At 40.3% G+C, this 14468-nt stretch overlaps 1 protein-coding gene across 1 annotated transcript; it reads right to left on the reverse strand.

Annotated features, from left to right (window-relative positions):
* Positions 1-482: 482 nt before the first annotated feature.
* On the reverse strand, positions 483-14283 carry LOC111237030 (vesicular inhibitory amino acid transporter-like). The gene is made up of 9 exons (XM_022765983.1): positions 14269-14283; positions 13363-13532; positions 12140-12797; positions 5644-5780; positions 4869-4995; positions 4263-4465; positions 2830-3067; positions 2318-2480; positions 483-802 (listed from the first exon to the last, which is right to left on the reverse strand). The coding sequence occupies exons 1-9, from the start codon at positions 14281-14283 to the stop codon at positions 483-485; spliced, it is 2031 nt and encodes a 676-aa protein (XP_022621704.1).
* Positions 14284-14468: the final 185 nt, after the last annotated feature.

Genomic DNA, 14468 nt, shown 5'->3' on the forward strand with positions numbered 1-14468 from the left:
TTATCAAGTGATATTTCCATTCCGCTCAGTCCACAGAGAAATGCACACAGCCTGTATTCAGAAACTGAGCCTGAAACGAGCTGTCAGGACTTCTGTAACTTTGTGATGTCACAACAAAGCAGTCACCACTCTCAGCCACGCCCCAAGCCCAGCCCATCCAGATCCACCATCCAACCTTGCAGGATTTGGTTTCTCTACCTGAAATCTGCTATATTTCCATTTTAATCCCTCAGAAACAGTCAGCCAATCAGAAGGGAGGATTAGAGCCTCTCTTCTGATTGGCTCACCAAGCTGTTGTAAAATGGGATCTTTAAGTTGTTATGAAAACAACCTGTGCTTTTGTGCTTTTTACTGCACATTGTTAACTGTGGTTGACAACAAATGTAAGTATTCACTGATACATTAGTGTAAAAATGAATACAAAGCTGCAGCTAGCCAACGTGACCTGTCCACATGCTTACCTTTCCATCCATCTCCCCTTCCTACAGTCCCTCCACCAGTCTTTTTACTGAACAAATCACACCAGAAACACTACAGATGACTCCCAGACTCAGTATACAAACATCTATCAGCCGGTCCCTCAAAGTGAGGTGGCCCCAGCGCAGTCTGAGGTGAAACAGGCACGGCAGTATGAGTGTCATGGCTGCCCCGGTCACGCTGCCTGTCAAACCCATCAGCAGAGAAAACCTGGGCACCAGTAGGGCCAGCAGGTATGATGTCATCAGCAGGGTGCCACGGACTAGCAGGGCCGGACGAGACACACCTCGACCATCATGTTTGGAGTACAGTGAGACCGCAGAGTCTGGAGATAGATTGAAGAAGAGAAGTTGAAAGGAGACACAGAGTTTTTGGTGCCAGTTTGTGTTGACGCTGCAATCCACTTATATTTATGGGTTGCTCTATTCTGACTCATTGTTTCCTTAATTTTTCTGTGCCGAGGTGTCATGAAACTACATTTTTTCTTATTTATAGTATGGCATCATTTCATAAGGTAAAACAAACACCAATTAAATATGAACATAAACATGATTTACTGTAAAAATTTATGCTGTATTTATAAAAAAAATATTGTCAAGGACTGGGAAGCTTTAAATGGCCTTAGTCTTTTTTTTGTCCATTATGCATTTGCCCAGTGAAACTATTCATGCATTACATTGAAAGAAGGAAATGTCGTAATCTGATGACTTCATGAGTGTTGACAGTCAATAACCATGAAAGGTTAGGCCATGGTGACAAATGTGGTGACTGTCAACACAGTTTCCTTGATCACTCCCCTCTAAAATGGAAACAAATGGCATGTGATATTTGATTTTTTTCTCCCATCTCCCCCTTTTCCTCCTCTTCTTCGCTCCAATTGAGGGTTTTTAAAAATAGCTGGATCTGTATTTAGGGCAACATTATAATTTTATTTAAGCTTGCATTGGACAACTCCCAGATCACTTTGGAGGGACTTTGTCTGTTGAGGAAAGACACACTTCTTTCTGCCCCGTAAGACAGAGGGAGGGAGGTAACGCCAGTTCCTGCCCCATTCCGCCTCCCACCAGGACCCCCGTCATGTCGATCATGTTGATCAAAGTATGAAAAAAGAGTGAGAGCCCAGTATTTGAATATCTGTGCTGAGACTGTAGCTATTGATGCAACTTAAGTGAAGCTGTATTATTCAAAGTTGAATCTTTCCTTAACACAATTCTTAGTTCATCAAAACAATTTTATTTGTCACCTTTAGGAACCATCACTTTGGTAGTCATGGGGCTGAAGGGTGGATGCCAGCATGCAGCATGGGTGGTGTTCTGTGAGCTAAACAAACTTTAATAGAAAGTCAACCAGGCACTCAAGCTCTGCTCCAGAAACCTTTTTTCACACTGAAACATGTGCACAGATTTCCAGTCTAAACACAGTTTACTGCTGTTGGCTAGTGGAGTAAATGTCACTATCTTGCTCATGGGCAACTTGACAATATGAGGGAGCAAAAATGTCACTGATTCACCTTCTTTTTTCATGGAGCAGCCATGAAATTTTGAATGAGCCAACCTGCAGTCACAGGCCTGCTTCTTCAGGCTTCAGGCTATTTAGAAACGTGGAAAGAAAATAGCAGCTTCCTGGGGCCATGTGTGATCTACATATTTGTCACTGTAACTTGAAGAAGTATCTAAAACTGATCTTAACCATCACACCCCAGAGCTACCTATTTCACAAGTACAAACTACTGTAAAATAACTGTCTTAACAGTTAATACTTTTCAGTGGAGCAAAACTCATGTAATGTATGAGGTAAGTCAGAGGTCTGAATATAAATGAGATCTGTCAGTAGCGTTCACCTCTCAGCAGACAGGTTTGTAGTATTTCAGCAGCAGAGTAGAATGGCAGAGGGTAGGACAGCAGGGCTTTTGCCAACAGACACAGGTTGACTAGAGGTCGAAGGTCAGAGGGCAGGTTGTCTGTGATGACCTCACTGGTCTCTGCCCCCCAGGTCAACACGGCCTAATGGAGGAAGAAAAACAATTGATACAGTCAGTCAATCAATTCCTACATTTGCCTGTCCCCTCTTCAGACCAGCTGTTTTCAGGTAGACAATCTGAGCTACATAAGCACACCTTTTTGTGTATGTCTGTTTTATTGTTTTTAATCATTTTTGTGCTTTTTGGCATCATCAACATATGTAAATGAAGTAAGCGAGTAGCTGTACCCATCAGAGCCATCATCATCTTGGAGAAACAAGTCTCTCAATATTATGATATAATGATATGAAAATGATAAACAAGGAAATCAAGATGCTTTTTGTCTATTATATAACCAACTGAGCTACTCAGCCAATAAAGCAGCAACTAACCAGTAAAGAAAACATAGTTTTCATGATGCAGGCAGCACCATGGGTCCAACCCAGCATAGCATTAAACTGCCCGCTGTCCTCCATACTGCCCTCTAGAGGAGGGAGGAAGATCTGTGAGGTGTAGGAGAAGATGATGACGCCCACAGAGACGAGGAAGTCCTCCGGGTCCACAGACAGAGACAGAGAGGACCAAGACCAGCTGCTGGCTCGACTCAGACAGTACAGCATGACCAACAGGCTGACAGAGGGTCGGAGACGAAGAAGAAGAGAAAATGAGAAAAGATGATGCTTTAATTCTGGAATAATGTAAAAAAAAAAAAAACTTTCATTTATTAATTCTTTCAGCATTTATTTATATTAGGGCAGTCTGAGAAGAGTGGTTATCTCTCACACAGTCCTACATAAAGTCATACAAGGAAAATGAAGCAAGAAATAAACAAACTGTAGAAAATAACAAACAATATATTCAAGCAGAAATTAATGAGAAATATATATATATATGGTACATATTAAACATTTTCAGATAAACTGAAGGATTATGTATTCTTGTATGGTTTTAGAAAATTTTTCATAAGATAATTAAACCATTTAAAAGCCATTTGTGTTAGGCTGTTTTTCTTGCAGCTCATGAAGGGTTGACTTCCTCGAGATACATGGTTTTCTGAGGACAGTGATGTTGTGTTTTTCTGAATATGATGGGAAACATAATCCTTAATCTGTAATTACAGAACTGGCTGGAAGCATTCATTTTATGTTTTGCTATTTATGTGGAAAGGATCCATAAACAAAACCAAAAATTTTCAAATCCACAAATTGAAGCTCAATTTAAAATAAACATCAGTCATTGCAGTTACAGATTTTTATTTTAAATTGAGCTTCAATTTGTGGATTTGAAAATTTTTGGTTTTGTACTGATCATTTTTTCTCAAAACCAGTTAAACGTTGTGCTTACCATTTACCAGTTCCAGTAAATGCGTATGCAACAAATGGTTACTTTCATTATGGTGTTTGGGATTTATTTGGGAGGTTGATTCCCGAGTAAATGAAAGCAGCGGAGAGCAAATGTCCAGACTAAATATTTTTCTCTCTGCTTAAGTCTTGTATTATCAGAGAAGTGATGTGTATGTGCACAGGACAAGCTCTGCGAGATCAGAGGCTCCAAGAGCTCCAGGAGCCAGTTCCATTTGCCTTGTCTCATGGAGGCACCTGGCATTAGAAATAAATCAGTCAACCAGTAACAGCGGTGTGTAGCAGGTGGGAGCAGACGACTCAACCAGCAGCAGCTGCATAATGATGAGAATGAGGACAGATTATAAAGACCGCCGTGCTGTCTTGATTTAACATGATAGGTGAGTGTGTCAGCTGATGCTGATCAGGTGACAGCAGTCACTGCTCTGTCAGACCCAAACGCATTTCTTCTTTTATCCAATCACCTGATTAGTATGTGAGCCAGGGAGCAGAGCAGGCTGAGTGTGGATACTGGTCTGAGATCAGTCAGCAGCAGGCAGGGCAGCAGGAACATCAGTGAAACCAGAGAACATACTGATCTGGGAACAGCCATTCCCGACAAACTGTCAGACAACAGACTGGTGGAGACGACTAGATACAGAGTGCAGGTCATCATCAGTTCAATGACCTGGGAAAAGAAAAGATTTTTACACTCACTGTACACTGTGGGAAACAAAAGACATTTCCTTTCACCTCTTCTTATCTACACTATAAATCTTAAATCAGAAATAATGTTGGAGGAAGCTAGAGAAGTTAAGTTGTCTGGGGTTAAGTCCAGAAATCACAGTTTTTCAATGCAATGATCGAAAAGAATGATGAAATTTCACAGGTTTCAGTGCAATGCAGTAAATGAAGGGTCTTTCTGAACCCAAAACAAACACTCTCAAAAGAGACAGAGTGATCCACAGTACTTCAAGTTGCTGTCACTTGAGAAAAAAGTCTCAATTCTCAGTTTATAAACATGTGCAGAATGATTTCAAGAATAAAGAATGTGTGTGCTGATTTATATTCATCTGTAATGTGTGTGTTACCTGAGCTACATTAACCATCCAGCCCCCAAGTCCAGGCCAATTGGGCCACAGTCCTTTGCAGCAGGCCTCCACTATGTCCTGGTAGCTGTCTCGGACTCTGACCTTTGACACAGAGCCAAACCCCCCACTGAAAGACACAAAGAATGTCAAACTGTGATAATTTGTGTACAATACAAATTCACACTTTTTTCAAACCTCCGTTTTGAAGACAAATAAAATTCCAACTCCAAAGTATCATGTTTTCATTAGCTCCATTGTTTTAAGTGAGAACAATGAGGTATTTTTTTACAGCTGGTAACACGGATTTGAACTCAAACTCAGCGCAGCTGAACTAATCTGAATCAGAATATAGTTTGACTGAACTCCACAAACCTATGAGGAAAAAGTAAAAACAAATCACAAAGTGCAGCAGAACACAACACAGTCACATTTCTTTTAGCCGGCTCTAAAAAACTCTCCGCTCTGTGCACATGTTGAGTTTAAATTCCCCTGAAGTGTCTGGAGGAAATAGATAAGTATGAGAATGACTCTGCTGTCAGGAGTAATGGTCACCATTGCAGAAAAAGACTGAGACTTAGTCAAGTGCTCTTTGGGAAGTGCAGTGCAAAAGTGCCACAATGACAGAGACAAAGTTCGATGAGTTTCTTAGAGCATCTCTGCTGTCAGTGAAATAGATGTGATGAAGTGCTTCTTTGTAATAAATCAGAAACCTGATTATGAAGTATTAGAGTTGGATAACAAACACCAAATGACTAGAATATACTGGAAACTTTACCTTTGTTCCTCTTCATACAGACAGGCCACCAGGATCCTCCCGGTGTGGTTACAGACCCAGGCCGACAGAACCAACAGAACCAGACCCACATAACCTGACTGGACCAGAGCAAACGGTAAACCCAACACAAAGATGCCCTGAGGGGAAGAGAGGGATGGAAAGAGAATGTGAAGAGGTAGGACGAAGAGGCTAGTGAGAAAAACAATAAATGAGAAGAGAACGAGAACCCGTATAAGAAGTAGCCTCAAAAAGTCTCTCATGGAGGGACCTTGGTGGACCATGTAACCATGAGAAATCCTGGTGGGATTCTGGTTGGGAACCTCATTTACTGTAGTACTGGATTGGTTTGCAGCACAAAGCAAGATTTTCCTCTTTCAGATTTCATAGATGCTAAAAGGCTGGTGTGCAATCTCAATCAGGAGAGACTAATAAGAGAAACAAAAGATTATGAGAAATTTGACATAAAATGGAATTTATTGTGAAGAGAGGGAATAAACTTTGGCGTTTAGACCCCAGCAAAAAGTGGATCACAATGGGGAATGGTCCATAGGAGTAAGGTGCTTAATATTAGAAGAAACTTTCCCCAGTGCCAAGACACTGGGGGGAGGAATGGAGCCTGAGGACGGGAACGTCTTCGAACTTCTGATCGGATGGTTTGACTGGAGATAGTCAGGCATCCATGGCCGAGGTGGTGAAGGGGTGGAGGTGGGTCTCAGATTCTTTGCAGTGCTGAAATGACAGCTGAATGACAGCAGAGAGAGGGAGAACACTTTTAAAGTTTGACAGCTTATGAGGGATTGGCTAAAGGCCACCGTGCCAGGTTGTGATTGGATGAAGACGAGAATGAGCCAGTGGCTCTTAGAGACAGCGGGAAACGTGCTTGTTACTGAAGCACGGTGGCCAGGCAACACAACAGAAGTGCTCCAGGCCTCTAGGGGGAGCTTTAAGTGGAACACCCATAGACCGTATATAAGCATGCTAACGCTAGCTACGGTATCTTTTGCGCTCTTATAATATTGTAAACACTACGGCCAAATGTAAAAAAGAACACATACCTTTTTATCACCTTTTTTCACATCTTTATGTTGCCTCTTCCTTCTTAATGCATACTCTCTCGTTTGGTCCAAGGTCAAAGGTCAAGGTGTTCCACTTCCCTAGAGGCCTGGAGCACTTCCGTTGTGTTGTCTGGATATGCAGTGCTTTTTCTGTTGCATTTGTTTTGGGGGTTTGTGTGTTTTTGTTTTTGCATCGTTTCTGTATTTGCAGCATTTTTGCAGTTAATTTGTTTTGGCTTCCTGCTGCACGGTTTTTCATTTGCAGCACGTTCCTGTTGTTGTATTTGTTTTGTATTTCTGCTTTGAATCTGCATCATTTCTGAATTTGCAGCTTTTTTCTCCTAATGGAAGTGTTTTGGGCCGTTGCAACTCATTTGCCCTTGTCAGCCACCATATAGAGGGCATGCGTGAGGAGATGTCTTCCAGACTGCAACTTTTGCTAAGCTTCATAAAGAATTATACAAAAAAGAAAAAGAAAAAAAAAGAATTAGAAAAAGTATAAAGGATAAAAAAAAAAGATGAAAATGATGTGTTCTTTATCAAAATGTCAAAGGGTATAATTGCTTGGCATGTACTGTAGTAAAGGCTCTGGCAGTGCACTCATCAGTGAATCAATGATCCACCATAGCAACCAGCCCAGACACCTAAAAACCTTCAGTAAAGTTCAAAAAACTAATTCCAGTCTCCGTGTCCTGACCCAACTCAGCACTGTGGTGAAAAACTCCTGAGCAAGCAAATCACTCCAGTACATGGGCAGTGCAATTGTTGGGTTTTTTTTTTAAGTAAAATGTACATATGTCACTGTTGTAAAGTATAGGCTACTATGCAAATATACAATACAAATATATGCTATAGCAGAACGTTTTCAGTCAAAACAAAGGGGTCATTTACATTTTCTAATATGGACATATGGTAGTTCCCGTAGACAAGGAATCACTGCAGGGTGCTCATTTCACACAGTTATATCTTGTTTCTGTAAGAAATAATGTCAAAATTCAAAAACTTTGAAATGAGGAAAAGAAAGAATAAGGACGACAGTTTAGGAGGGAAGGGAGAGAAAAGAGAAGAAAGGGACTGTTCATGGTTGGATGATGAGGAGGCGAGAGGAGAGTTCTGGCACGATGCCTGGAGAGTTCGAGGATGCAGGAGACCAGCAGGAGCAGAAGGAGGAGAGGAGTCGGGCTTTGGCCCATCACCAAGGGAAAACGTTGGCGACTGCCAGAGAGAGAAGCAAGGAGGAGAGGGGATGGAGATGAAAGAGGGAGGCGAGAGAAGAAGAGGATAGAGGAGGAGAAGGGAACAGAAAGGGGAGAAGGAGGATGGAGAGGTGCGACCTTGTGGCTAGAGAGCAGGAGGAGGAAGGAGGAAGAGGAGGAGGAGGAGGAGGAGGAGGAGATCACAGGAGACAACAAGCTCCTTTGATGGAGCTGCTGTGTTTTGAATGTTGGAACATGGAGATACAGAGGCTGACTGAGAGAGTTGTGGAAGCACATCATAGACCACAGACACAAACACACACTGTGGATGCATAAACAGACAAGCACACATTCTCTCTCTTTCAAGTTACTATTTTGTAACTGGTGTCTGTTAGGCATATGCTGATGGAGCTTTGATGTTCAAATGGAGCTGCTGGGGATGAAAGCAGTTTGAGAGAAATCTGATGCTCAAGTATCGGATTTCATCTCCTCTCTCTCCCTGCACTCCTCTTTTTCTCTGTGGTTTTGCCAGCTAATTCCTCATTGGTTACTCTGAGCACAACCTGAACTAGCTCCCAATCACAAAGGGCTACAATCAGCGAGGAAAGAAATTCCTGATTGGCTTTGAAGAAGATGGAGAAAAAGATGATTCTTTCACAGCTCCATCTGTCACAGTCCGACCCCCCAAGACACCTTTAAATTCTGTTTATTCATACCATGTTGACCAAGCACACATGCACTTTTTTTTATGCCTTACATACTTAATATCAGCCACTGAGCAGCATCGTGCTGAAAAAAAGAAAAAAAAGAAAAAAGATTATTACATATTCACTGATCCTGTCTGGACTTCCCAGGTGCAAGAATTCAACTACTGCCCTCCAGGTCATGCACAATATTTTATGCAAGCACATGCCCTTTGCACAAAAAGTGATAGAGAAATGTCTTTCCCCACCATGAGGGGATTAGACAGAGCAGACGCGAGCAGAAACAGGCAGGTTTGACATTTAAATAACTCAAGGAGCCTTTTTTTTTCCAGCCGTGACAAATGTTGTACTGCTAAGTTTAATCAAAGTTGTTTTATTTGTCTAAATTAAAACATTGTGAAAAGGATGTGTCCAATTTTTGCTTTTGTCTCATCTCATCTTTCATGTGGGACAAATTTCATTTTCACAGGATTTTGGCAGGAAAGTAAAAACACTTCAGAGTCAGTCAAATGTATTGAGATGTTAGCGTCTGTTGTTGATCATGGTCATGAAACACTTCCGTTCTGCGTTTCGTCTTTTGTGTTGTGAGTATTTGAAGTGCATGTGTTGTCAAACTGATGAAGGCGTTTTTCTCAATTTGTGTGTGTTTGTGTGTGTTTTAAGTTGCAGTGCATTGAGCTCTCAGGGCCACCGTACATTAGAGCTGAAATGATTAGTTGATTCCGTCATCAAAGTCCATTAAAAGAAAATTAGCCTTCAGCTATTCTGATACTTGATTAATCTTGATTTGAAGCCAAAATGAAGCCAAAACATTTAATGTTAAAAGCATTCACAAATGTGAGAATTTGACACTTTTCTTTTTGTCATATATGAGGATAAATTGAATATTTCAGCTTTGGACTTTTGGGTGGGCAATGGAAACTTAGTGAAGGGTATTTTCACAATTTTCTGTGTTTTCTGTAGACTAAATTATTATTTGAATCAATATGAAAACACGCAATGATGAAACTTATACACTGGGTTTTCTGCTGGTCATAATGGGGGGGCTATGGTAAATGAAGGTTATAGGTCAGCTACTAACAAAATCAATAATCAATTACTTGTGAATACAATTGGCCCTAGATGACAATATTTTTTATTGAGAGTAATAGTGGTGGTGGTGATAATGATGATACTGATGCTGATGTATCTGATGGAAGTGACACTAAAATTGAAGAAGTGTACTTTTTAAAATGCATAAACCTGCAGCTTTTACTCACTCAAACATTTTTTGCAGAGTCTTGGGAGGAATTTGGCAGCATGATGAACCAAATAACTTTTGACAGCAATCTTTCCAAAACAAATTGGGGACATTCTTTATTTCCCTACGGCTCATGTTTGGATTTGAAAATCACATTTCACAACTTTCGACGCAGTTCAAGGTAAAAATGTAACTCACAGACAGACAGTCCCTCAGTCACAGGCACTTAAATTGATATCAGTCTTTCTCAGTGTCAAAAACAAAAGGTCGACGTATCTAATCTACGATGAGGACACACAAACTGGAGCTGCCTCATTAATAATCAGGTTGGAATTCAAACTGGCTTTCATAATATTCCCAAGTCAGGAGCCTCAAGAGTGGGAGCTGCTTTTTGCATTTCTGGCAGCAAATTTGCTTTCCAATAAAAACTTTATTAAGCTGGCAGACAGTTAGTTATATTGGCATCAATAAACCACCATTGGAAAATACATATTTGCTTCTTAGCCTTGATAGGAGATAACACTGCTGATCTTTTTTCCATTGTTAAGACATCTGTTAGCCCCTTAACAAATGGATCTGCCATTATGACACTGATAGGTGTTTGTACATCGGAGACATTCTGCATCTTTTATCATTCCTATGTGGTCATGCATCAGTGTCTGAGGTTATGAACACTTCAAGCATCCACTGAATCATCACCTTCAATAAGAAGACTCCTTTTTGCTCTGTTAGTCATGCAGTAGTCCCCTTAACCCATCTCCAACCTCAACCAAAGGGATTACTGAGTGTGGTTAAGGTTCCTGATTACAGTGTGCTGCAGGTAATGAATAACCTATAAAACGTTAACCAACCCAACAGTCCCAGAAAGAAGATGATACTATTTTAGCAGAGTTTAAAAAAAACAAGACACAAGCTGAAGGAAAACACAGTTAAATAGGAACTATTCAAATCTAATTTAAATCAGCAATTTAAATCAGTAATATGGAATATATCACAGTCTCATTCTTCATTAGAGACCAACTTTCTGGCATAGAAAGTTGGTCTCTATTGAAAACTGGAAAAAAAAACGCGGATAGACAGTGGAGCATCAATAAACCAAGCACAAATACTTGTTTATCTTCTAAATATCTTCTGTTTATATGTGTATTTATGCACTGACAACAGCGCTAGCGTTTACAACAAAAGCATTTGATGTAATTCACCTCATTTCCTGAAGGAATATGTTTGCTTGCACGTGTCTTCATTTGTCAGCGTGTGTGTGTGTGTGTGTGTGTGTGTGTGTGTATGCATGTGCAAATACACTGTTTTGATACCCTGATGTCATAATGCATTCTCTATGGACGCAGTGACGCTGTTAATTACACTACAGTTATTCAGTGAAAGAACACATTAACACGAGTGCAGCCGTGGAATACGGCCCAGCATTTACAGCATAATAAGCTATTAGCATTACTGCCACGAGGACACACTGTGACCGGGAGCTTTTCTTTTGTTAAAATGATTTGATTCACACTTCATTTGATTATGAAGACTGGAGAGTGCCTGACAAACAGCCTGCAAGACCACAAAGCATTGTTTAGTAATATTAAAACACAACAGGAGTGGATTAAATGGTCTGCAAGCTTAATGCTTTTTGACTGTAGTGTGCAGCTTGGCACCTAAACAGTTGTCATTTATATTTTGTATTTGTCTTCCACAGGAGAATAGAGAGAAAGACAAATATTGGGAGGAAAAAAAGGAATGACATGCTGAAATTTAACAAAAAATTTAAAGAATTATTATGAATTTTTATTCTATGATTAATTAATATTTCTAGTATTTAAGGAAAGACTGTTCAACAGCTGCATATCACAGCTGGGTTACGATACAATGATTAAATATTTGACCAAAACAAAGAGGTGACTAAGTTCACTGTCATGGCTTAGATATGTTGAATAGGTTTCATGGCTGTGCAAGTCATTCCTCATACTAGATAACATTACATTCATTTGGTAGAGGCTTATGTCCAACGTGATATACATGTTTTCCCTCACATATACATATCAGGATAAATTGGAGTTATGTGCCTTGCTAAAGGAAACAGATCATGTTCATAAGTGGTATGGCTCAGCAATGGTTTGCATTCATCTGAATTATGTTTTATCTTGGTTTAATAAGCTAATACATGGAAAACCTTTGTAATGACCTTTTAAATTAAAATGTCAATGTCAGTAAATCTATATTTCATTTCTTTTGTTGTGACTTTATCATCTCTTTTCTTATGCATGGAAAGTATTTACGACATGCACAATGCAAGTGTACCTGTATAGCATTAGTCACATTCCAGCCGGCCTCCCAGGCGGTGATGGTTGGAGATGGATTCAGACTAGTGGTGCCAGTATTGGGGCTCTGACACGGATCAGTCATACTCATCCTTGCTCTCTCTTCTTCAAGGCGGGTACAGAACTGAGAAGTCCCCTCCACAGTTTGCTTTCCCTCCCTTCTCTCCTCTCCATCTTCAGAAAGTCTCTGCTCTTGTATATTCCCTTTATATTTCCTAGCCAGCCTGAAGGATCTGCTCTTGTTACCCACCTCACTGTTGCTTTCCATATTGTCAGCTTGCATCTCAGAGGACCTTTTTCCATTGCCATAACTTGTGGTATTTTCTAACCAAAGGGAGTCTGCAGTGGAAACCGCTGATGTTATGGTGATGGTCCTGGGTCCAGTGGAGATTACAGTGGCTCTGGTTTCTTTAAGACTATCATGCCATGGGGTGCTGCTGGCTCCTGTCAGGGTAGGAGCTGGCCTGGTGTCTTGCTCAGTTAGAGACAGGCTGTTTTGTCTGCATGAGTTTGTGTTTTTTCTGGTGTCATCAGTGCCTGTGATGCGCTCATACGGCAACCTATTGTCCTCAGCATGGATTCTGCTCAGCTCATCACTGCGGGTCAGAACCAGCATCTCTTCGTCCTCCTGAAAGAATCTGCTGATTAAAACATTACATTTTGAGCTAATGGTATCTGTTCTCACCCACTTTCTCACTGAAGTTCTCAGTGATATTGCTATTTCTTCCCATGTAAACTGACATAATGATTTTGAGGATAAGGTGCGCTGCTATATCAATCAAAAATAGCTAATAATATTATATATTTTAGGAAAAAAATAATTATGTGGAGTGCTATTTTAATGCCTTGTAAAGTATCCTACTTTTCAACACACTCTCTTGAAAGGTGATATATGAATAAACCTATTTAGTTTCATTATAAATGCATCACATATAGGTATATATTTATGATAGATTAAGCATTTTTTTTGTTGTCATTGTTGTGTTTTGACACAATAAAAAAATCTCTATATACATACATCAATAGATTGACAGATACTCTCCATGAAGCTCACTGCACGTCAATATATTATGTTAAAGAGACCCGCGTTGGTGATAATACACCTACTTATTTATTTATTGTTACCATACAAATAAGAACTTCTATATGTAAATCAATAGTATAGTAAATCTAGCAATGAATACATCCCATGATGTGACTCACCTTGCTGTCCAGTCTAGGTGTAGCCTCGACACTGCCCAGCCCCACAGAGACCCAGCAGCCCTCCCCGGCTCCCCAAAGCTCTGAGCCCAGTGAAGAGAGCCCATCTTCAGCCTGACGGTCTCCACAGTCAGCTTCTCTTCCTCTGGAGGAAGTCTAAAGCTTTGGGGGAGCTAGACTGACATTGGACCCATAAACACAATGTCATAAGCACACTTGCATAACTACACACATACACAGGTGTGTGAAGTGATTGACAAGTTGATGAGCTGTAACATTATAATATGCCAGTGTTTTGAACAGTGCAGGAGTAAACAGCTATAATGGGCTGCATGGTAGATCCACTAAGTCCACTCAGGAATGTAGTGGAGGGCAAAACTTGGTTTACTTCTTGTTTATTATTTTACTGAATAAAATGTACAATAGAATGTATGTATTTACAGGCTAATATATATAAACTATTTCCAACTTTACATCATAATTGTTATTTACCACTTTATCACTGGTTGTTCTCAAAGAAATCAACTTCATAGAGTTTCACATCTCATTTTGAATCTGTTTTTTTAAATAGTGTGTATCTATTTGCATCTGCCCTGCGTTTTGAGTGATCACACCAAGTTTTGCCCCAGAGTGTGGTGAGTTCTACAGGGCAGCAGGAGGAGCCATAGAACAGAAGTGCATGAAACTGGACCGACTGGACCAAAGCGTCTGTCCAGCTCTGCTCTCCCCTGCTCTGTCCTCCTCACTTCTGATGTACTCTGTACTCCACTTACTTCTTTTCAACTCTTTTTTCTTTTCCCGTCTGTTCTACTTTGTTCGTGGTATCCATAGCTGTGCTGATGCAATCTTTCATTTGTTTTTGTAGCATCTGAAGTTTTTATTTCCCAAACTGCTCCAGTTCTTCAGTACCCTGATATAGTCCATGTTTTCATCTATGAACTCAGAAGATAGTTATTGTTACCAGTTAGTAGTTATGTGGATGATTTATAATTCATACACTATCTATCTATCTATCTATCTCTCTAGTAAAAGTATCTTCATTCTCAGTTATCCCAGTTTTCCATACATTCTCATTAATGTAATTCTCATTAATCTCCCCTCTGCTTCAA

Source organism: Seriola dumerili, unplaced genomic scaffold (assembly GCF_002260705.1).
Source record: "Seriola dumerili isolate Sdu_G_001 unplaced genomic scaffold, Sdu_1.0 BDQW01000025.1, whole genome shotgun sequence".
NCBI classification, from domain to species: Eukaryota; Metazoa; Chordata; class Actinopteri; order Carangiformes; family Carangidae; genus Seriola; species Seriola dumerili.